The sequence below is a fragment of the Girardinichthys multiradiatus genome, chromosome 4 (assembly GCF_021462225.1).
Source record: "Girardinichthys multiradiatus isolate DD_20200921_A chromosome 4, DD_fGirMul_XY1, whole genome shotgun sequence".
Classification (NCBI taxonomy): Eukaryota; Metazoa; Chordata; class Actinopteri; order Cyprinodontiformes; family Goodeidae; genus Girardinichthys; species Girardinichthys multiradiatus.
Window position 1 is genome coordinate 293,748 of NC_061797.1, and position 23,032 is coordinate 316,779.

A 23,032-nucleotide genomic window follows, 5' to 3' on the forward strand; every position below is an offset into this window, starting at 1 on the left:
TGCAGGGACTGGTAGGTTATGCTTATTTTTACCAAACATGGCACCATATTTTTTAACAAGACATCTCTGGTTTTACCTCCTCTGTCATTTATCTGAAGGACACTGTTCAGAAGTCCCGTGGTTTACTTAGAAGCAACTTTGCAACCCAAAATCATGCTGTCATATACTATACGTGTACGGGAGTTGTTTTGTATCTAAATGTCTGCAGAACTAAGGGTTAGCATTTCTGTACCCGAGACCCCATTGTCACTTTCACCCCACACAACCAACTGGGCATTACTGGAATGACACTGTTACTTTTAATGAAGGTAAATAAAGGCATAAAATGCAATAGTACTTAGTTAGAAATGTGTCTAGTGTGTTGAGTAGTTTTTACCAGTAACATAATGGTGAGGAAGCCATCAAAGATGTTGCTCCTGTAGGACAGGTATCCCTTCCATCCAAAGGCAAATATCTTGACACTCATTTCAAAAAGGTAGAAGATGATGAAGCAGAGGTTGATAACCTGGCAGTGAATTAAAAGATGTCAGGCAAATAGGGTTTCCCAGCATATAGAAATTTCAGAGGGACATAGGTTAAAAAATATAATACATTAATATCACAGAACATCAGTACTGGGCTGAGAGGAAAATTAGAGATTCTGAATATGACAGGCAGAAAATTTACGTTAATTTGATGTTTAGCCCTTAAGGGTACCTTGACACAGTTTTGTATTTTTTTGTTGTTGATGCCCTAACATTAGGACAGGTTGTATTTTTGAGTGAATTTTCATTTTTTTAATGATTTTTGGTATTCAGATATTTCATATGCCTTTTGCACTAAATTGAGCAAAAACAGAGGCTGTCTTTCCCTCTCACTTGGCTTAAAAGCTGACGTGATGATTCTGTTCTTAAGCAGTTCTTCTCTAGGTGCATAACAGCTTGACTCTTAGGTGGTCTGCATGCTGTCAGTGTTTCTGGGACTGGCTGCTGCATGGGAGCGCTTAGAGAGGCTTGGTGATAATTGGCTTCTGCTATCCACCTTATAACTCTGAGGAGGAATGTCTCATTTCCTCTGTCCCGTGCACGCGCTCTCTTGTTATGTAGCATGCAAGGCTGCAGCATGCCGCTCAGGATGAGATATTATTTATTTTCAGCCCCGGTTCATGACCTGTGTTGGTTTTTTTTTCACTACCACTGAATGTAATACAGGTCCTTCTCAAAATATTAGCATATTGTGATAAAGTTCATTATTTTCCATAATGTCATGATGAAAATTTAACATTCATATATTTTAGATTCATTGCACACTAACTGAAATATTTCAGGTCTTTTATTGTCTTAATACGGATGATTTTGGCATACAGCTCATGAAAACCCAAAATTCCTATCTCACAGAATTAGCATATCATTAAAAGGGTCTCTAAACGAGCTATGAACCTAATCATCTGAATCAACGAGTTAACTCTAAACACCTGCAAAAGATTCCTGAGGCCTTTAAAACTCCCAGCCTGGTTCATCACTCAAAACCCCAATCATGGATAAGACTGCTGACCTAACTGCTGTCCAGAAGGCCACTATTGACACCCTCAAGCAAGAGGGTAAGACACAGAAAGAAATTTCTGAACGAATAGGCTGTTCCCAGAGTGCTGTATCAAGGCACCTCAGTGGGAAGTCTGTGGGAAGGAAAAAGTGTGGCAGAAAACGTTGCACAACGAGAAGAGTTGACCGGACCCTGAGGAAGATTGTGGAGAAGGGCCAATTCCAGATCTTGGGGGACCTGCGGAAGCAGTGGACTGAGTCTGGAGTAGAAACATCCAGAGCCACCATGCACAGGCGTGTGCAGGAAATGGGCTACAGGTTCCGCCTTCCCCAGGTCAAGCCACTTTTGAACCAGAAACAGCGGCAGAAGCGCCTGACCTGGGCTACAGAGAAGCAGCACTGGACTGTTGCTCAGTGGTCCAAAGTACTTTTTTCGGATGAAAGCAAATTCTGCATGTCATTCGGAAATCAAGATGCCAGAGTCTGGAGGAAGACTGGGGAGAAGGAAATGCCAGAAGTCCAGTGTCAAGTACCCACAGTCAGTGATGGTCTGGGGTGCCGTGTCAGCTGCTGGTGTTGGTCCACTGTGTTTTATCAAGGGCAGGGTCAATGCAGCTAGCTATCAGGAGATTTTGGAGCACTTCATGCTTCCATCTGCTGAAAAGCTTTATGGAGATGAAGATTTCATTTTTCAGCACGACCTGGCACCTGCTCACAGTGCCAAAACCACTGGTAAATGGTTTACTGACCATGGTATCACTGTGCTTAATTGGCCTGCCAACTCTTCTGACCTGAACCCCATAGAGAATCTGTGGGATATTGTGAAGAGAACGTTGAGAGACTCAAGACCCAACACTCTGGATGAGCCAAAGGCCGCTATCGAAGCATCCTGGGCCTCCATAAGACCTCAGCAGTGCCACAGGCTGATTGCCTCCATGCCACGCCGCAATGAAGCAATCATTTCTGCCAAAGGATTCCCGACCAAGTATTGAGTGCATAACTGTACATGATTATTTGAAGGTTGACGTTTTTTTTATTAAAAACACTTTTCTTTTATTGGTCGGATGAAATATGCTAATTTTGTGAGATAGGAATTTTGGGTTTTCATGAGCTGTATGCCACAATCATCCGTATTAAGACAATAAAACCCCTGAAATATTTCAGTTAGTGTGCAATGAATCTAAAATATATGAACGTTAAATTTTCATCATGACATTATGGAAAATAATGAACTTTATCACAATATGCTAATATTTTGAGAAGGACCTGTATAGCTTCCCTGGGGTTAGATGGTATTCTGCTGTGGTGCTTGAGGCACGCATGGGGTATTATGCAGCGTTATTACGCATGATCCAGCTGCTGATTTGTTTCCTTTTTATTTCTATGATCCTTCTGAGGAGTTTTTGACCTGCTCTGCTCATTGTTATACCGTTACAGTTTGTAACCTTCACCTTCATTGTTCACAGCAGCGGGTCTGTCATCTCAGCCTCTGCCCTGACCAGAGATTACTTCCTCTCTGTTGTTCAGTTGCACAGGGCGCAAGACTATATCCTGTTTCCTTCCTGCCTGCTCAGAAGCTTGTCTTCCCCGCTCCCTGCTTGCTTGCATTCTGTTACTCTTCGTTTACTCTTGCATTTCTTTTCTTTCATTGAAGGAGGATTTCATTCGTCTGCTGAATAGAGTTGGAGGTCTTAATATCAAGGTGTTCCTCAGCGGACCCTTTGCACCGATCCTTTGTGGAGATGAGTTTTTTTCGAGACTTCTGATGATTAATTCAATTCAATTCAGTTTTATTTATATAGCGCTAATTTACAACACATGTCATCTCAAGGTACTTCACAAAGGGTTTGGAATGGTGTGGAGTTGTTGGGGAGGTTAGATTAAACTACTGAGTGTTAGAATTTGATTAATAAATGGTTGAAAAAAGCATGTGCTACTATATCTGTGAACTTCATCAACAACACCTTTTCAAGCAAGATAGTTTCTGTTTGAACAAGCCTGGAGCCAGACGTCTCACATCTAATCTCTTCTATTCAATAAATAATCCACCAGCAGCCTCGACTAGCAGAGAACATGTAGAATCAACAACAATGATAATGCTGCCATCAACAGCTTCAGAAGAGACAGAGATAACCAGGCAGTTGACTGAGAGAGAGACTCAGTCAACCCCAAACCCTCTACCCAGACCGCACAGAACTCTGTCCTCTCTCCACTGAGCCCAGTATTTGCTTTACTGGATTTCATTAACAACATGAAGTTTTTAAGATTGGGACCCAAATGACTCTGGCAGCTTCTCCATTCAACACCCCCCATAGCCCAGACCCCGCTACTAAACCAACATCTTCCAAAAGCCACAGAGCTCCACCACCTCCTAATCTATCGCCTTCAAATCAGGACCTTCAAATCACTTCTCTGTGATACAGTCAGGGCCCCAGTGGTAACTCTAGGTAACTCTATCATAAATTATCATTTCCAGAAAGAACTTGAGCCCCTGATGGGAGATAGTTGTAAAATCTCTGTGCTTATACACAGGGGTGAAAGTAGTTTTAAATTTTTGCCGGTACTAAGGGGTGGAGCTAGAGGGGGGGCTGGGAGGCACTGGGGGTATATATATATATATATATATATATATATATATATATATATATATATATAATGTGTGGTGTTGTAATTGTTGCTCTCATCTGTGGCCTCTTCGAGATCTCGCTCTCTCAGCAAAGTCCAAACTCAAACTAATTAAAACGTATCAATATTTTACTTTACTGTAGGCTGTCTGTATAAGGCAGAAATTAGAATCACTTGACAATGTAATATATCAATTGTTAAAGAACTGCCATGTATGAAACAATGATGAACCATTTTCTGATGCATAACTTTTCCTTTTCAGTTTCCGTCTTTTCTTTTGAACAAATAAGTTATTGTTCTCTGCTTTGTGTCATGGAGTGACATTTTGGATTTGTTGGTTTATTTTGTAATTTTGATTCTCCTTATGGCTCTTTGTTTATTTCTTAAGTTATTGTTTCTATGTTCTCCTCTAGTTTCTCTGTTTACTTTAGTTCATAGTTATTCTAGTTCTTTATTTCCTCCTCTGATTTATTTCTCTTGCTTAGTTTGTGTTTTCTGTTTCAGTCCTTTCACCCATCCTCGGCCTTTGTATTTGTTTCACCTGTTCCCTGTTTCTTTGATTACCTGCCTTTTGTTCCCCTCTCTGTGCTCTGTGTATATTAGTTGTTCTGTTTGTTTAGTTCCTCGCTGGTTCCTTGTTTCTATGTCGGTGTTGTCTACGTTTCTATGTCTATGCTTCGTTTATGCTACGTGTACCATGACTATGTTTTGTTCATGCTTCGTTTTGCTACGTTTTGCCATACTACCTGGAGTGTGGAATAAATTATGATGCGGCTACCGAGCTCTTGTCTGCGCTTTGGTCCGACCCACAGTCCTTCCCCGACACTTTGTGTTCAAGTTTTGATTTCATTAAATTAAACATTTGACAGTTCAATTGTTTTCGTCATTTTATTTAAAAGTCTGTAGATGCTAAGTGATTTATTGTTCATCCTGTCCTAATGTAAGCGGAGGTTTTTTATGTCTGTGCACCACTTGTGTAAAATCTCCCAGTCCTTTAAATCGAACACACCTTGGCAACTGTTCTGTTTCGGATGTAAGTGCGCATGAGGTCTCGTGTATCGTATGTGAAATCTCTGCTCGTGTTTTCGAGCTGTACTGTGTTGCTATAATTCATCAAAATAACATGAAAAACAACCAGTTACTCTCCCTTTGCTTTTAACTGGGGTATTTAGCAGTGAGCAGACAGACATTAAACATAGCGGTGCTCGTTTTAAAGGTTGGCCGTTCACAAAAGCCTCGAGCTCCGAGGGGAGAGAAGCAAACCAAGAGCATTGAGACTCCAGCATAGCAGAACAGTTCAGACACTATTTGGAATGAGGGGGAAAAAGCTATATTTATAAACTGATTAAGTCTTGTTTTAGACTGCCAATTGGTAGCGGATCTGATCTTCTTTGTGTGCTTGTGAATTTTTGCAGCCGTAACTGGTTCTGGATGACGGCTTCATAGCAGACAGCCGTTCTTCCCTCTTCCAGTATTGGACAGTACCGGCTCACTTTCACCCCTGCTTATACGTGACAGAAAGAACAAAGCTAAAAGGATAAGAGACAGTAATAAACAATCAAACTTAAAAGCCATAAACTGTCAGGTACAACCAGACACAGAGTTAATATCAGCCACTAAGTCTTATAAACTGGCTTTATTGAACATTAGATCTCTGTCAGAAAAATTTATTTTTAATCAATGACTTCATTACTGATCATAATCTTGATGTTCTGTTTTTAACAGAAACATGATTACATGAATTTAATGAAGCTCCCATAGAGTCGACGCCTCCGAACTACAATTTTCTTTGTGAGAGCAAATAAACTTGCCTTGCCTAATGATAGCCAACCCGTTAAGCTTGTCGAGGTAGGAAAACTTTACTGGCCGTCCGTTAACTCTTACATTACTCCTCACCTCTCATTGACTCTTTTTATTTGGCACCCCAAAGGACAATCCTCAGTCAGAGATCAGTTGTACATTTCCACAAGTTTATTAAAACCGATCTGAATTCAGAGAGGAGACACACACTTACACGGGTACCTGGAAACGTCTGTGTGTTGTCTCCTTTGGAGGTGCGTCACAATATCTTTATATACACCTCGCTGCTATGCAGTACACATACACAATCATTCTGTCTGTGGATGTCTCCCAGCAACAATATAACTTGTTCCTCATGTCCAAATGAGTGCTTCTGGTTATTCTCTTCTAGCAAGCTTGTCCTCCCCTGGCTTTTTCACCCCCATCCGGTAATCCCTTGTCATTCACCAATTTATGACCTTGGACTTTCTATGCTTCGCTCCCTAAGCTTGACTCCCCTATATCTGCACACAGGTTACACACATAGATAGTTTATATTCTACAAGCCCTACAAAAATGTTAGCCCTACATGCCTGAAATAAGTCAAGCATAGCTCCACATTTATAAGATCTACATGCAAACTTTTGGTACCTGTGTAGTAAGACATAAAATAATTTTATTTTTAGTAGCACCACTATTGCAACTGTTGCTGTCAGGATCTGCCATTTTGGTTTTGTGTTTTACATTTTCCAGTCAGATCTTTCTCATGTGCTTTTGGTTTAGTAATTATGCTTATTTATTCCTTCTCTTATCCTGGTGTTTGGTTATATTCTGTCTGTACTTCTGCTCCTTTAGTTCTAGTGGTTCGTCCTTCCCTTGTCCTTAGTTTCCCTTTTGTTATGGTTTACTTAGTTGTTCTTCCCCAGCCTTGTTTTATAGTATAGTTCCCTCTCGGTTAGTTTTTATAGTATAGTTCTCTTCGTTAATCGCTCATGTTTTAGTTCCTGTCAGTCAGTTATATTTTGTTATTCAGTAATTCTGTTCATTTACGTAGTTCCTTCCACATCCTTAGATTTAGTTCCTTCTTGAGTTTCATGTTAGCTTATGTTTAGTTTTTTTTATCCCTGCTCCTCCCAGTTAGCTTCCCTTAGAATTGCCTCTAGTATAGTTTCTACTCTTGTCCCTGTGTTTCCCAGCTCCATTTCCATAGTAACCTAATTTCCTTCAGTTCCCTACACCTGGCCATCACACCTGTCATCACTCACTCTGATTAACCGCCTCTCTCCTTGCCATTGTTTCACCATTCACCTTCCCTGTATATTAGCTCACCGGTTTCATTTGTTCCCTGTCGCCTCGTCCTGTCAGATACCTGCTAATCACCTGACATGCTCATGCGTTGTTCCAAGAATCCCCGTCTATCTAGTTCCTGTTGTGCTCCTGTAAGTTCTGCACATCTTTTTTACTGCTTCCTGAACTACTGGCCGAGAATCCTGAACTGTTCAAACCTCCTAAATAAATATGGATCAAAACCTTACCTTATGGCTCCCGAGTATCTCCCTCCAAGCTGGTCCGACCCAAAAACACTCTCTGACAGTTACTAGATCTGATTTATTTGTGATTGAACAAAACAAAAATCAAACACATCACACACAGCTCAACCCGTCAGTGTACTGTGACCCCATATCATATAAGTATAGCCGCAGCCTTTTCAGCTCTGGACCTCACTGGTTCCCAAATGGCTGACGAAAAAAACCCTGTTTGGGAGCAGATTGTCCAATCTCAACATATTTCATACTCAGTGAGACCGGGCAGGGGGTCCACTCAGCAGGTGGGCATGGACTAGGGTGACCAGATGTTCCGATTTGTGAGCGACTGTGCTGCATTTTTGTCTTCTGCCCCGGTGTCCCTTACACAGGCACAATGTCCCGCATTTTACTGTGTCAAATTTTGATAAGTCAAAAAATTATTGAACAGGCACTTAAAGTCTGCGACTATAGTCAATTAAAACAGAACAATAAAAGGATTTTCTTGTATAGCCTACATCAGTAGACTATACAGAATATAATGGAAACTATGTGAAGGAAAAGAAAATGCAGCTAAATCAAAGACTGGGAAACAGTTTACAACTGGGTGAGGCCAGTGAACCGTGATTCCCTGACGGCTTTTTGTGAAGTTTTCCAAAGTTAATTTTCTACATTGTGAAGCGACAATGTAAATGTGAGCTGACAAAGCCACCTACTGATCTATGGACTTATTTTTACTCAAAGATGACTGCCAGACAGACAAGGTAACAGCAGCTGAGCTTACTAGTGTTAAACTTTAAAAGCTTGTAACGTTTTTTCTGATAAACTTAGAAAAACATTATAAAACTTTTCTAAACACTTTTTAAACAGTTTTGTTGAATGTAAAAATGCATGCATGCTTCCTGGTATGACTGTCTATGGGGCCATCCTGTCTTGGGGGACACCCTTTACCTGGACAGGGCAGTATTACACCGGGCATTTCCCAAGAAAGGTAATTTAGAAAGCTCTAAAAATGTGTGCTATGTTTTTTTTTTTTTTTGTTTGTTTTTTACCGTGTCCTGTCCGGCAGAGTATCGCTCAGAATTGTTGTCTGAGTGCCAAGAAATTGCCCAACAGATTTACTTTCACAAGCAGAACATCACAGCTAATGCTTTAAAGCTCTGCTTGATATTTATAAAAGAAACTTTATTATAAACTTCTTTGGGAATATTTCAATTGTTACGGACACGGAGACTGAAATGAGAAGGAAAAAAGAAGCTTGAAAAAGAGAGAGATGGGGCAAAAGGGAAAAAGGGGAGAAAAGAAGGAAAGAGTGGAGGAGAGAAAGAAGGATGAAGAGAATACAAGATTACACCCTGCTTGCTTATTCACCTGCAGCTGTTTTTTTTTTGTTTTCTTTAACAAAATAGCACACGGTATTTATGAATGTAAAATGTACTAATGAGATGTGCAGCCCAATATAGAACATCTGTGTCTGGGTCAACACCTGAAGCTTAACACCTGTGAGTATGAGTGTGGAAGCTCTAAAAATGTGTGCTATGTTTGACAACAAATGCATTCAGTCATGTCAGTCCAGCCTCCTTTCTACCAATATCCCCTTGATTATCTTTAATGCCTACTTTCCTTTTTTCTAAGGAATCCATCTGGGTAAATTCTAAATTGGACAATACCCTAATGAGACCAAGCCATCAGTCTTAGTCTCTTTCTTCCTTGCATTAAACCTGGGAATCCTAGAATGAAGCTCCATCTTCTGATCTGTCCTCTCTTATCATTAAACCAGTAAGATCGCATTGTTGTGGCATGGTGCTTGACAGTGAGTTTAAAGTCAATTTTAAGAAAACAGTCATCCTGTAAAGAAGAGGAACCAACATAAGAGGTTTGGATTTAAAATATCTACACCTCTAAGACGTAGTTGTCTCTTTCTGCAGTGGACTTTTCGGAGTTTAGCACCAGGATAGTCTGAAACAAAAAAATGTTGCATCACTGGTTTAGTTGCTTTGTTAGCATGTGCGTCGGTGTGTGTAAGGGTGTGTAGAACTTACGCATATGCACATGACATTGCCCAGTGCCACCAGGTTGCCTAGAACAGTAATGTAGTAGTGACTGAAGACCACCTGAAGTTTTTGTAGGGTTGCAGATGTGTACTGAGGTAAGGGAGGGTGCTGCAGCAAAAACACGCAAGATCCAAACACTCATGTTAACAAAACGTTCTGTTGGGACAAATCTTTATAATGAGAGCCTGTAGACCCAGTTCTACCTCTTTGATACAATCTTTATCCAGCTCATCAAAGATCCTTCTGAACTGCTGGTGATCCATGTAGTCCCGTTCTGTAAACTCCTGCACTGCCTGACATGTTTGATGTGTAGATGAGATCATTAGGAGGCAGATCAAAAAGAAAAGACATAGAACCTCATAAGGCAACATTCTTAGTCCAATACGTTGACATTTCTTCTGGTCAGTATGAGGCTTCTTGCATTAAATCTGAAACAAGACACTTCAAAAATATTTTGATTTAAATGAACTTTTTTATAAAATGAGTAAAGTTCTCTCAACAAAAGTCAATACACATGATTGTGCCAGACCATGTTCTCTATAGTAAATCCATGTTTCTGTCAGAATACAGTTCCTAAAGTGGCTTCAGAGGTCTGCTCCTGGTGTCAAGTGTTACATGTTCCATGTGCTTTATAAAGGCTGAAAGACAATACAGATTCAGAGATCCTAACACTGACCATGTCTTTAATTCTATGTGCATTAAGCTGTTCAGACCTGGACTAACGTGCTGCACAGTTCATTTGAAGACGAGTGCAAACATAGTCCATACTGAAGACACTTTCAGAGTAGGTCTGCATTCGAGGCCATGGTTCTTGACCAGAAAAGGGTGGCTTGTCCTCTTCAGGTTGGGGGGGAGTTCCTGCCTCAAGTGGACGAGTTCAAGTATCTCGGGGTCTTGTTCAGGAGTGAGAGAAGAATGGAGTGGGAGATCAACAGACGGATCGGTGCGGCTGACGCAGTAATGAGGACGCTGTGCCGGTCCGTTGTGGTGAAGAAAGAGCTGAGCCAAACAGCGAAGCTTTCGATTTACTGGTCGGTCTACATTCCTACCCTCACCTATGGCCATGAACTTTGGGTCATGACCGAAAGAACGAGATCCCGGAGACAAGCGGCTGAAATGAGCTTCTTCCGTAGGGTGGCTGGGCACTCCCTTACAGATAGGGTGAGGAACTCGGCCATCCGGGAGGGGCTCGGAGTAGAGCTGCTGCTCCTCCACATCGAGAGGAGCCAGTTGAGGTGGCTCGGGCATCTATACCGGATGCCTCCACCTCCTTCCTCGGGAGGTGTTCCAGGCACGTCTCACCGGGAGGAGGCCCAGGGGACGGCCCAGGACACGCTGGAGGGACTATGTCTCTCGGCTGGTCTGGGAAAGCCTTGGGCTCCCCCGGAGGAGCTGGTGGAGGTGTCTGGGGAGAGGGACGTCTGGGTGTCTTTACTGAGTCTGCTGCCCCTTCGACCCGGAAGACGACGAGTACGAGTACTTAGTTTTCAGATACATATGTCAGCAAGCCTGACTTCTACGTCACCGATCAGCCGTTATTAAATAATTATTCTATATACTACAATGCTATATTCTGTTGTCATATCGGCTCTTGCCTGGTGTATTTTAGCGCTCCTTGTCCATATGATTAGGCACAAAAATGTGTATTATATTTAGAAGATTTGGACAGTACAATTTGGCTGTTTATCTATTGAGCTGAGATTTATTTACTTCCCAAATACAGATGAGGCTGATTCGTCCCCAAACGTGGGGCAGCAGATCCTCAAACTGGGTCCTGGATAGACGGAAGTACCGCTGAAAGCAACCGTGATCCAGGCGCTTCTCCTGGAGTAGATGGTGGTGATACTCTCCGTAACATAACATATCAGCTGACCGAATTACATCTGTGTTTAATTTTCACCCATTTTGCAAAACCCAGCAGAAGTTTGAAAACGATATGCTGGAAGTCTGATGTTTTCTCCGAGGTTAGCCTGCCTCCACCACCTGGTTAGCTGCGGGCGATAAGGCTAACCAGGTGGACATCTTTGAACTCGTCAGAGCAGTTTTGCAATGAACTATCTTGATAAGCCGAGCATATACTTCAGCTATACACAGCTACATTCTTGCCCAAAAACATTGTAAAAATGTATTATGTTTCACAGAAAGTCTAATTTATGTAACTTTTTTCACTGCTTTTCTGTCTTCTCAACTATTGTTACTTCCGTTAAAATAATCCGCTTCATCCCGCAATGAATCATGTCATCGGCCTACAAATGCAGCCTGCGAAGGATGCAGCCCCTGAGTCTCCACAGTCCTCAACATGGCAGTGTTTGTATTTCCAGTGGGCGCATACCTACTGAGTCTGGAGCATGCAGCGCCCTCTGGATAACTTTGTATAGCTTCCTGCAACACCTCCCCCAACAATGTTTGTCAACAGAAGCTCCCAATGACTGCACTGTAATTGAAATCACTATTTTTCTATGTAAAGATAATTACAGCAATGCATCACAATATTTGTGTGTATTTAACAAACATCTTTCAACTGTCCAAACAACAACACCAAATGTAATGGTAACACACACACAAGAAAAACTAAGTAAAAACAAAAATTCAGAAATGTCAGCTGTTTAAGTTAGTTTTTTTTATTTCTGCATGTTATTTGTGTCTGCAAATTGCATCATGACTGCAACTTGGTCTGAAATTAACATGTTGAAACATTGTCATTCATGCTCTATTTAATTGATCTTTTTGTTTTTTAAAGGAACTTTTCAAGTGTTTTATGGGCCATTTTAAAATAAAAAGAAATCCAACCAGTCTTCCAGATTGCAGCAATAGATCACTCAATAGGTGGGACAATAAAACAGCAGTATGGGGGTTGGTGATGAATGTGGGTGTCTTATCAGATTGCAGGTATGAATAGAGCTATGGGCCAATAGTTTACAAATATTTCTCTTATTTTTTAATATTTGACTGGTCAGGTTTACTTGAACTTGTCTGCCTCACTGAAAATACATAATTTATTTCCAATATGATGCATCATAATATATATATTTTCAAAGTTGTCAAACTCACCCCATGAGAAATTGAAAGGTTACTGTAGACTTAAACTTCGGTGCCTCCGAAATAAGTTGTCCTGGCGTATTTTTTTTTGTTGGTGTCTTCTTGGTGGATGTTGTCTTCGCTGAAGTTTCTACTGTACGCCGGTTTGCTTCAACATGTCCGATGATTCTCTATCTATCCTGCCACTCCCTTTTTGCTGCAAAATAATCCTTCCATATGTTGTACATGAGCTCTGGAGAAAGTTTGTGGCTACAGGACTATGTCCCAAGTGAAGAATTCTCCTTTCTTCTCCCGTAGCATTTAAAGTCAGAGTTACAAATCTTCACCATGTCACTGTGTCTGTTTTCTTCAAATGTGATGGCAAAATCTTCTGATATCTTACGTTCTAGTTCCTCTGTCGCCAGTCCAAAGCTTTCTTCATCATCCTCGTCCTGGGTTAACGTCAGCTGGAAACTAGGAATGTTCTCCAAAGTTATGTAGTCACTATCATCAATTTATTCTGCTTCAACTTCCTTAGATTCAGAATCTGAAGAGAGTCCAGGATCGGCATCAGTCCTGAACTGATGAACATGGTGAACTGGTGAACATGTACTCCCACAGCAAAGCGCTGTAACAGAGCAGTTAGTTGTTGGGCCATGCGTTCAGCTTGGTCCATCTTTAAGAAACACATTCTTTCTCAAATAGCAGGTGCTTTAAGTAAAGTAAGAAGTATCTGTAGTGACTAACCTTCATTAAAGTCTGTAAAAGTTTCAAACTTTGTCTACACACAACAGAATAATTTCAGATAAACTTTTCAAAATACCATTGTAAGTCTTCATTATTGCTTAGCAACTAAACAGGAAGTGAATACAGCTTCCATCAGGAAAATCTGATTCCGGCCAGTACTCCGCCTGAGCAAAGGTAATGTCAAGGCTTGCTGATGGTACCGCCTAGTGGTGATGTGATGCACTGCTGCATAATTTGAAGACTTCTCACCCAAGCTGAACTAAGCCTGACTGAACAAAATAAAAAGGCTTGGTTATACTACCAAGTAGTTACGACATGCAAACTTGACTGGCAGGCTGGCTGGAGGCATTGAGGTGAGGTGGCGATGCAAGGTCGTGACACACAGAGCGGTGCTAACATGTGAGGGCCATTCAGTGCTGCTTACAGCTTCGATTGTAATTGATATCCTCATCACAATTCTCAGCAAGAACAATATCGCAACTTGTTTTCAATTATCCATATGTGCTTTGGAACTTGGAGCCATGATGGCCAGAAATCCGGTGGGACTGCCCGTGTCCAAAGGGTCTCTGATAAGATGGACATTCAGGACGTTCGAGCATCACAAAAAGGTGATGTCATTTATCCGTAACAAAGTCATATAAACAATTTCTGTTAAAAGCATATTACTTGTGAAGGTCAATATTATGTGTTTTCATGTTGAAGTAGGGGTTGAACTGCCATTTCTGTTTAAGAGTTTTCTCCTGGTTATGTTATATTAGGTAGGTAAGAATTTTGTATTTCTTTTGAGGTTCCTTTGGTAAGGTAAGGGGTATTCTTGAAGAATAGGCCTTGTTTTGTTTGTTATTTTGGCCTGAGTTCACCCTGAAGCTATGATACTCCTTTTAACCTTATGTAAACATTTTATAACTGTTTTGACAAGAGTCATTAGTATTGTGAGGGATATATGTGGAAGATGATGTTAATGTGAGAAAAAGGACTGTAAGGATGTGGTTTGGAAAAATACTGGTCAGTGTTTTCTATATGTCCAGGGATAAAACATCAGGAAGCTGCCATCCAAAGACTCTGGTGTTTCGGGGACCCCTCGTACGTTGGGTGTGAACTCAAAGACATATGGACAGCGCTTGGGGACCCTGAATCAGGACTAATGTGATGGCAGAACAATAAAGTTGCAAAAGACTGACCTAAGAGATGTGGAATTGCTCGGAGTACGGAGTCCACATGAGGACGCAGCAAAGGACTTAATGGATGTGTTGCTATGTTATTCTATGTCATCCTATGTTATAATTTCAATGTTCTAGGTAGTTAGATTTGCTGAAGGAATGTTCTGAATCATGTTAATCCATTTATACTTGCAAGTTGTGATATTCAGCTCTAGAGATTTGACATGACCAATGTTCTCCGTTACAAAGGTTTTGGTAATAGGAATGACAGAGTAGGACCTGATTGGCATTAATGGTCCTTTAAATAAGTGGTAACGACACTTATTAGATTCAAAAGAGAGATCTCTCGTTCAGATTGGCCGAGAATGGGATTTCTCTGAGGCCTCCAGACGTTTTTCCCCGCCTTTTAGGACGGGTGGGTTTTTCGGCTGGTGTGTCTTAAGCCGACCTGAAGGTCCCCTTCATCAATACGTAAGTTTGTGAGTTTGACAGACATGGATGTTTTCCATGGGTGAATTGATGAGATGTGTTCCTGAAGGAGACTTTTGGGAAGAGCTACAGAGTAGCCGAATTTGGGCTAATTAGTGAATAGGTTTAGTTTAGCATAGTCTAACACAGTTAAAATAATGTGCGCATAGGAGCTCTAAATAGGATCCTACTTAATTATTATGGAGTTAAATTTGTCTCAATATTATTCAATCAAACAAAAAACTCATCTCAATCAAAAAAAACCTTATCTCAATCAAAAAATATTAAGTTGTGATCAAAACTTTCAGAGTTGTAACAATTTTTTTTTTTAAATGGAATATTTTATTTTGGGGAGAAAAAAAAATTGTTTGATAAAACTTTTTTTGATTAAAATTACACATTTTTCTCACAAAGAGAAAAAAGTTATTTGCAAAACATAAACTTTTATTTGCGCATGTCAAAAATCTTTGGTTACGAGTCTCGCTTTTTTGGTTTTGACGCTCTCTGTTTTTGGTTGAACTCAACGAATTTTGAGTTTAGGAAACATGAACATCCTGGGCGGGGCCCAAAGACGAACGACGTAAGACGTTTCCCTTTTGGTTAGCGTTGACTAAAGCAGCAGACTCTGATCCCTTGCATCTCTGAACGTCTGCTCGAACTGCAGGGCTTGCAGCGTCGCTTCAGTGAGGAGACATCAACTGTACAGAAGAAAACTGCGGTCAAGTGAGCCGACAGTCAGAAATACGCGGTGACGTCAGCCGACACTAGCTCTCTCTTAAAGATTAGCGTCGCGCATACAAGGCGCATTACAGTAATGGAGCAGAAAGGATCCGATCCTGGCAACGGTTGAGAAAATAAGAGGAAAACAGAAAAGTAACCTACAGAACATTTATATTAATTACATTTTTACAACTTTCACATTCATGTTTTATGTAAAAGAATAAATATTTAATATTTTACTGTACAGTTTTGGAGAAATATCTTGTCAAAATACCTCAAAATGCTCAACCATTATATGCATTTGTCCCACCTTCAGGAATTTATTTCTCCAAAAACCATGAGAGGTGACAACACAATCTCTTCAGATTATATTAGAGGGTCATCTATATTATAACCAGAATTAGTATTTCATAATTTCACTGTAGGTTTCTGGAGAAATACACAACTACCCCAAGTGTAGTATAAAATAGAGTCCATGTCGGGCAGACGGCATCCCATAATCCTGTGTGTTGTCCTCACAACCCGTGATACTTCCTCTCCTGTGCAGTTCCCTCACCACACTGTCATGCTGAGACACAGAGTGCTTTCCACCGTGGCCCTGTAGATATCTGTAAGCAGCTGAGGAGATGAAGAAGAGCTGTTGTTGTACCTTCTTCAACAGGCGAGGGGCGTTTCCGGTCCAGGAGAGGTCAGAGGAGATCTGGATGCTCTTGAACTTTAACCTGTCCAGACCACTTCCCAGGATCTCATCGACCTCACCAAGAAGAAGCGTTTGTGGTACTTTGTTGGGGTAGTTGTGTATTTCTCCAAACCTTTACAGTAAAATTATGAAATACTAATTCTGGTTATAATATAGATAACCCTCTAATATAATCTGAAGAGATTGTGTTGTCACCTCTCATGGTTTTGGAGAAATAAATTCCTGAAGGTGGGACAAATGCATATAATGGTTGAGCATTTTGAGGTATTTTGACAAGATATTTCTCCAAAACTGTACGGTAAAATATTAAATATTTATTCTTTTACATAAAACATGAATGTGAAAGTTGTAAAAATGTAATTAATATAAATGTTCTGTAGGTTACTTTTCTGTTTTCCTCTTATTTTCTCAACCGTTGCCAGGATCGGATCCTTTCTGCTCCATTACCGTAATGCACCTTGGATGCCCGACGCTAATCTTTAAGAGAGAGCTGGTGTCGGCTGACGTCACCGCGTATTTCTGACTGTCGGCTCACTTGACCGCAGTTTTCTTCTGTACAGTTGATGTCTCCTCACTGAAGCGACGCTGCAAGCCCTGCAGTTCGAGCAGAAGTTCAGAGATGCGGGGGATCAGAGTCTGCTACTTTAGTCAGTGCTAACCAATAGGGAAACGTCTTACGTCGTTCGTCTTTGGGCCCCGCCCAGGATGTTCATGTTTCCTAAACTCAAAATTCGTTGAGTTCAACCAAAAACAGAGAGCGTCAAAACCAAAAAAGCGAGACTCGTAACCAAAGATTTTTGACATGCACAAATAAAAGTTTATGTTTTGCAAATAACTTTTTTTCTCTTTGTGAGAAAAATTTTGTCATTTTAATCAAAAAAAGTTTTATCAAACAATTCTTTTTTCTCCCCAAAATAAAATAATCCATAAAAATAAAAAAATCATTACAACTCTGAAAGTTTTGATCACAACTTAATATTTTTTGATTGAGATTAGTTTTTTTTGATTGAATATTATTTTTTTGATTGAGATTAGTTTTTTGTTTGATTGAATAATATTGAGACAAATTTAACTCCATAAATTAGTTGAACCCGAAATTTCAGACCTAAACAAGAACAATCATTTAGAGTTGCTTATTAATTTTGTACACAAAGTAATTTCACTACCTTTCATAATCGTTCACATTTTTCCTTTTATTCACTCATAAACATCACTTATACTCACAGGATATTTACAATATGAATATAAGATCTCAGCTGTTAATTAGATTGAAAACCTAATTAAAGGGGGGATATATGTGGAAGCGTAAAGCTCCGTTTAACTAGATCAAAAAAGTGTGATTATTGTCTTTACCATAATAAAATGAACTCTGTGATAAATTCACTCTGAGTGGAGACATGCAAGCTGTCTGTCTGGAAAAACAGATTATATTAGAGAAAGGTTCTTGGCGAGAGGAATAATTAATGGGCTTGTTATTGCAGGAAATCTTGTGATATGCTGGCCCGTGTCAGGTCAATTTGACCTGAGAGGTTGCATCCAGATAAGTGATGAAATTGTTAGTGTAAAACTGTCACATACGCCAATTTGATGTTTTCCAGATGTTTGGCTAAATATGTATTCCCGGAAAAAGTAGAGAAAAGCAATGTTGAAGGTGCCAAGAAGGTTTACGTAAATGAGTATGATGATGTCAATTGGTCAAGATGCAATACTATACACACCAATGCTTTGTATCTGTATAAAAACCGCCCCGTAAAGACTGAGGGGAGGGTGACTTCTGGAATTTTTGATGAAGATGATTCTGTGCGCTTTTTGAAGAATAAAGTCCCCTCTTGTGAGGATTGTTTCAAGGGAGAATATTTCTGAGTACTGTTTTAATTATTTTAGCTCAGTGATCAGACCGCCCGCTCCTAAACTTTCCTCACATTGGTCCACTGTTCTCCTGTCCCTGCATTTAACCTGGTCTATGTTCATTATTCTCTACTGGTTCCTCATGAAATGTCACGTCTCGAGCTCCTTGTGTTTCCCTGCATTGTGCTTAGCAGGTGTTGGACGACTTGTTTGCTGAATATTGGACCATTTGCACGTTGCTGGACACCACCAGGCCTTCCGACGTCATTGGCCATTTTGTATCCCAGTATAGTCTACTACTACAAATCCCAGCGGCCACCGTGGCTGATAGGACGGGGCGTCGCAGCTCTGATGCCACAGTCAACTATATAACAGAGTATGAGACGGCCCACCATTGCTTTCAGCTTGGGACCAAGACGCAGTTACCGGCATCTGAAGTAGCATTCTGGAGAAGAAGTCCCACGTGGATTTCATTCATTTCCCCCATTGGCCAATGTGAAAACTAAGCGAATTAAGCTTACAGGAATAAGAAGGCTTGTAAGTTTTCAACTTTACCGATCGAAGACGTGGGTTTAACACGTAACCAAAAAACCACGGAGTTTCAAGGAGACGCAATTTTTCCTCCTTGTTTTTTTGGTTCCAGTCGACTAGTGACGGTCCATCATATTTTTCACCTTTCTGCCAAGGAGGTCACAAAGGACGAAAAATGGACTGTTTTGCTGAGTATCGGCGGACGCGTGGAGCTCTTCCCCCCCTACTTCTCTCTCCTTCTGCTCAGAGGAGACAACATCAAGTAAAATCCATCCTTTTATTTTATTTATTTTATTTTATATTTATTTTTATTAGAAATAGCGTGCGCAGGATAGAGTAGGTTTTAGTGCGATTTAGAGTCACTACTTATAGTCTAATGTGTTCTGAATTGTATGTGCATGCAACCTTTATTTTTAAACTTCACTGCTGTTGAAATTCGGAGGCCGCCGAGTCTCGCAAGTTGTGTTTTTACTGTGCGAACAAGTTTATTACCCTTTGTCCTTTGGGTTTACAACTTTGCTTGGAGGAAGTTTATGACTGCCTGTGTCCCGCTGAGCTATACTTTGGGGAGTGGCCTCCTCGAGCTTCGCTCAGCGTTACATTATCACTTGTTTGCCATAACTGCTGGTTTGATTCCACTGCGGTTTGTTTTGTCTTGTTTAGTTAGATATTTTACCCTTGTTAGTAGAACTTTGCATGTTTGATTAGGTGAAGATTATTAAATCGGAAGACCGAATTGTATCAGGACTGTTGATTTAATAAATATTCACGTAGATAAAGAGAAGGCGTTTGTGTTTATTTTGTGCAAGAGTAATTTGTCAGTCAAAATAAGGTTAAAGTTCCCCACGTTTCGGCAGAAACGGTCGATTAAACAGTGACATCTAATAATAGTTACCAACTATTACCGAGAATTTAATAATTGTAATTATCAAAGGCTTTGAGCCACAATTAAAACACCAGAGGGAGGACATCTCTGGTTTCGATTCATAAATGAGGATTTTTGATTAAGAAATAAATTTTCTCAAATTATAATTTTTAATTATAGTTCTTGATAAATATTAATTAATCTATAATCATAATCCCAACACAGGGTATTTGTCTGTGATTCTCCAGTGACCTTGTAAGTGCTGAACTTCGAGCCTTTATTGAAGTAAATGTTACTTTACAATATGCCGTGTCCTAGTCCCTGTTTGCATTTTGGTCCAAAACCACCTCAGACTGTGAGAGAAGTGTGAAGTGAATTTATTTCATGTATGTATTTTCAGAGTTTGCTGTTCAGTAATGCTAGTGCTTGAACCAACTTTTCATCCATTGTCCTAATACCGCTGCCATATTGGGCTAGTACTCCAAGGACAAAACTGTCTAATTAAATATCAAAAAACATAGGCATCTTGATTGAACAACAGTTACATGTCATATATTTGATAAAAGGTAATGTAGTATTAGAATAATAATAGTAATAAATGTCTTAGAGTATGTGCATTTGGTATGTTTGATGGTGCTGACATAAAGTCTGAACTGTTGCTATAATAACAGCCTCCCTGTGGATCAATTAGAAATGTTGGTATGAAAATGAAACAGCTTTAGTATATAGCTGTAATATGTTTTTATGATTAACAATGTATTAGGGTTTATACATATCATACAATGCAAGTATACATGTGTGAAATAATGGTTATGTAACAATTAGGGTTAATGCTTCTATACAGGGAGTATCAGATATCTACAATGGAAATGGCTTGCACTTTACAATGTAGATATTTTTTTCTTTCCTTTTTGTTTGCCAAAGAGGGAAAAAAAATTCCAACATGGAAACAATCTAATGAAAAATACAATAGGATGGCAAAACAAAAACATACTTAAAAGGAAAAGGTTGGGGAAAAGAGGCAATTCATAATGTGTTACATGCTGAGCAATGTCATGCTCAAAGTGATGATCTCCTAATCAGGCTCTTTTATGTTGGATAAGTACTGCTCCCATTTCAAATTAAAGCTTTCAACTCTGTCCATGAAAAGGGCATGTCAAATCTTTATCATCTTTGTAATAATATAATAAGAATAATAATCATGAGAAACTCAAAGAACCCTTGTATTTTTTGACAGTTAAACAGCATCTGAATCAGGGTGCCTTCCTTGGTTTGGCATCTACAGCAGTCTTGAGTGCAGTTTTAATTTGACTCTATATACCTTAAATAAAAAAAAATAAAAAAATTAGACTTTATTGATCTCACAATGGAAAAATTCTCCTCTGCATTTTACCCATCCCTTAGGGAGCAGTGTGCTGCTTTGTGTGGCGCCCGGGGAAGAGAGAGGGTCTAATAGACTCTGTTCAGGGTCTTGTTTTGTAAGATCTTGCTCCACTCCTCTGTAAGTGAGACCTTGCGATCTCCTTCCCAGGTCAGTCTCAAACAAGTGTATGGTTGTAATCATGCCAGTGTGCAGAAAGTCCTTGCAGCAGAGGCAGCTAAACTGAACCTATTTTTAGTGAGTTCAATGATTCACAATCCGGTTTTCATGCCACGTTAAACCAACCTTTCCACAAAAAGCCATCAAGGCACTGTTACTGACTGGATGGGTGAGTTTTCATGTGTGTGTGTACTCATTTACAGTATTGTGCAAAAGTTTTAGGCAGGTGTGAAAAATGCTGTAAACAAAGAATGCTTTCAAAAATGGAAGTATTAATCATTTATTTTCATCAATCAACAAAATGCAGTGAATGAACAAATGAAAAATCTAAATCAAATCAATATTTGGTGTTTCCACCATTTGCCTTCAGAACAGCATCAGTTCTTCTAGGTACCCTTGCACGCAGTTTTTGAAGGAACTCGGCTGGTAGGTTGTTTCAAACATCTTGGGAAACTAACCACAGATCTCCTGCGGATGGAGGCTTTCCCACATCCTTCTGTCTCTCCATGTAATCCCAGACACACTCCATGATGTTGAGATCAGGCTCTTTGGGGCCAGACCATCACTTCCAGTAAGTCTTGTTCTTCTTTACTCTGAAGATAGTTCTTAATGACTTTAGCTTTATGTTTGAGTTCGTTCACTTAGCATAAACATAAACAGTCATCATTTATATTTCTGAAAGCATTCTTTCTTTACAGCATTTCTTCACAGCTGCCGAAACCTTTTGCACAGTGCAGGATGTTGCCGATAATTAGGACCTTTTCTGGTGTATTCACTTCTGATGACCAATGGGCCTTATCAAAGCCCTGGAGGTATGGTGTGAAAAAACCTTTGTTTAAGGTTAGTGTTATGAATATACTGGTAATGGTCAGCATTAGAAATAAATGGTTACTGAAATGACTAGAACTAAAATATAGTCCTGATATGGATATATATATACAAACTTGTGTGTGTGTGTGTTTGTGTAAAGGTGAACAGACAGAAGTTTGCTCTGACCACAGTGATGGCTGATTTATAGTAGCTCTTCATGTTGACTTCGGACATCACCTGAAGCACAGAGTCGACACTCACAAATTCCCTGACAAAGAAACACAAAAGGGTGTTGGTGAGAAAAAATATGTATTTTAATCTGTGGCAATGTACATTCATGAAAACATTGTGCGTGTCTTACTGTGCTTCTGCTTGGGCTCTGTCACAGCTAAGGACATGGAAAGCAGCTCGGATCCCTAGCCGTCTCCTAATGATGGAAGTCTGAACCGACATCTGGACAAAAACATAACAGTGTGTGCCATCATATTTAATTTGCAATACCAAGTTGTAAAAAGATGTAGTAGTTTATCTAAGACCTGTTTGTAAAAAAATGAAATACTTGTGAGCAAACTTTCTGTTTTTCAAATCTACCCTTTTAATCAAGATGACTTTTCTTCACAAATTTAATCCAAGATGACGCCGCTGATGGCTGCCTTGGAGCTTTGCTCTCTCATTTTCTGCATGTTTTTGTGGTGCTTTCTGCCACAATTCGGTCATCTCTTTCAGCAGAGAGGAACTTCTAAACATCAGACAGTCTTCTCTTGGCATTTTTCACCATCATTCTTTGACAAAAGGTTCACGGAGATCCTGGCCAGTGGAGCGATGACTCTCTATGGGCTATACCGTTGGAGACGGCAGAGAGGCAGGAGAGCCGGCATGCTCGTGAAGCTCCGACAGCCACGCCTCAAAATATGACTTCTCGCCATAAAACACAATTTATATAGCTCCTACAAGGAAAGTCACAGACAAATGAAACCTTCTGGGATTGATCTGCCTCTAGGCCTCAACAATATTCACTGATCAGATGCTGACAGCATCGAAGCCCCGCCCCCTGAGAACAGGAAGTAGCAAGTTTTCCTTTACAGAGTCAATGTTTGATGTTCTTCACCTAATCAATGTGAAAC

General features: G+C 40.1%; 1 protein-coding gene across 1 annotated transcript in view; it reads right to left on the minus strand.

Moving 5' to 3' along the window:
* tpcn2 (two pore segment channel 2) overlaps positions 1 to 23,032 on the minus strand; it is a 133,918-nt gene that overhangs the window by 24,910 nt on the left and 85,976 nt on the right. Inside the window, exons 11-16 of the mRNA XM_047363241.1 lie at positions 22,270 to 22,361; positions 22,095 to 22,176; positions 9,705 to 9,794; positions 9,490 to 9,609; positions 9,347 to 9,406; positions 377 to 505 (exon numbers count right to left, since the gene is read on the minus strand). Coding sequence (XP_047219197.1) covers positions 377 to 505; positions 9,347 to 9,406; positions 9,490 to 9,609; positions 9,705 to 9,794; positions 22,095 to 22,176; positions 22,270 to 22,361 — 573 coding nt within the window. The remainder of the gene's footprint in view (positions 1 to 376; positions 506 to 9,346; positions 9,407 to 9,489; positions 9,610 to 9,704; positions 9,795 to 22,094; positions 22,177 to 22,269; positions 22,362 to 23,032) is intronic.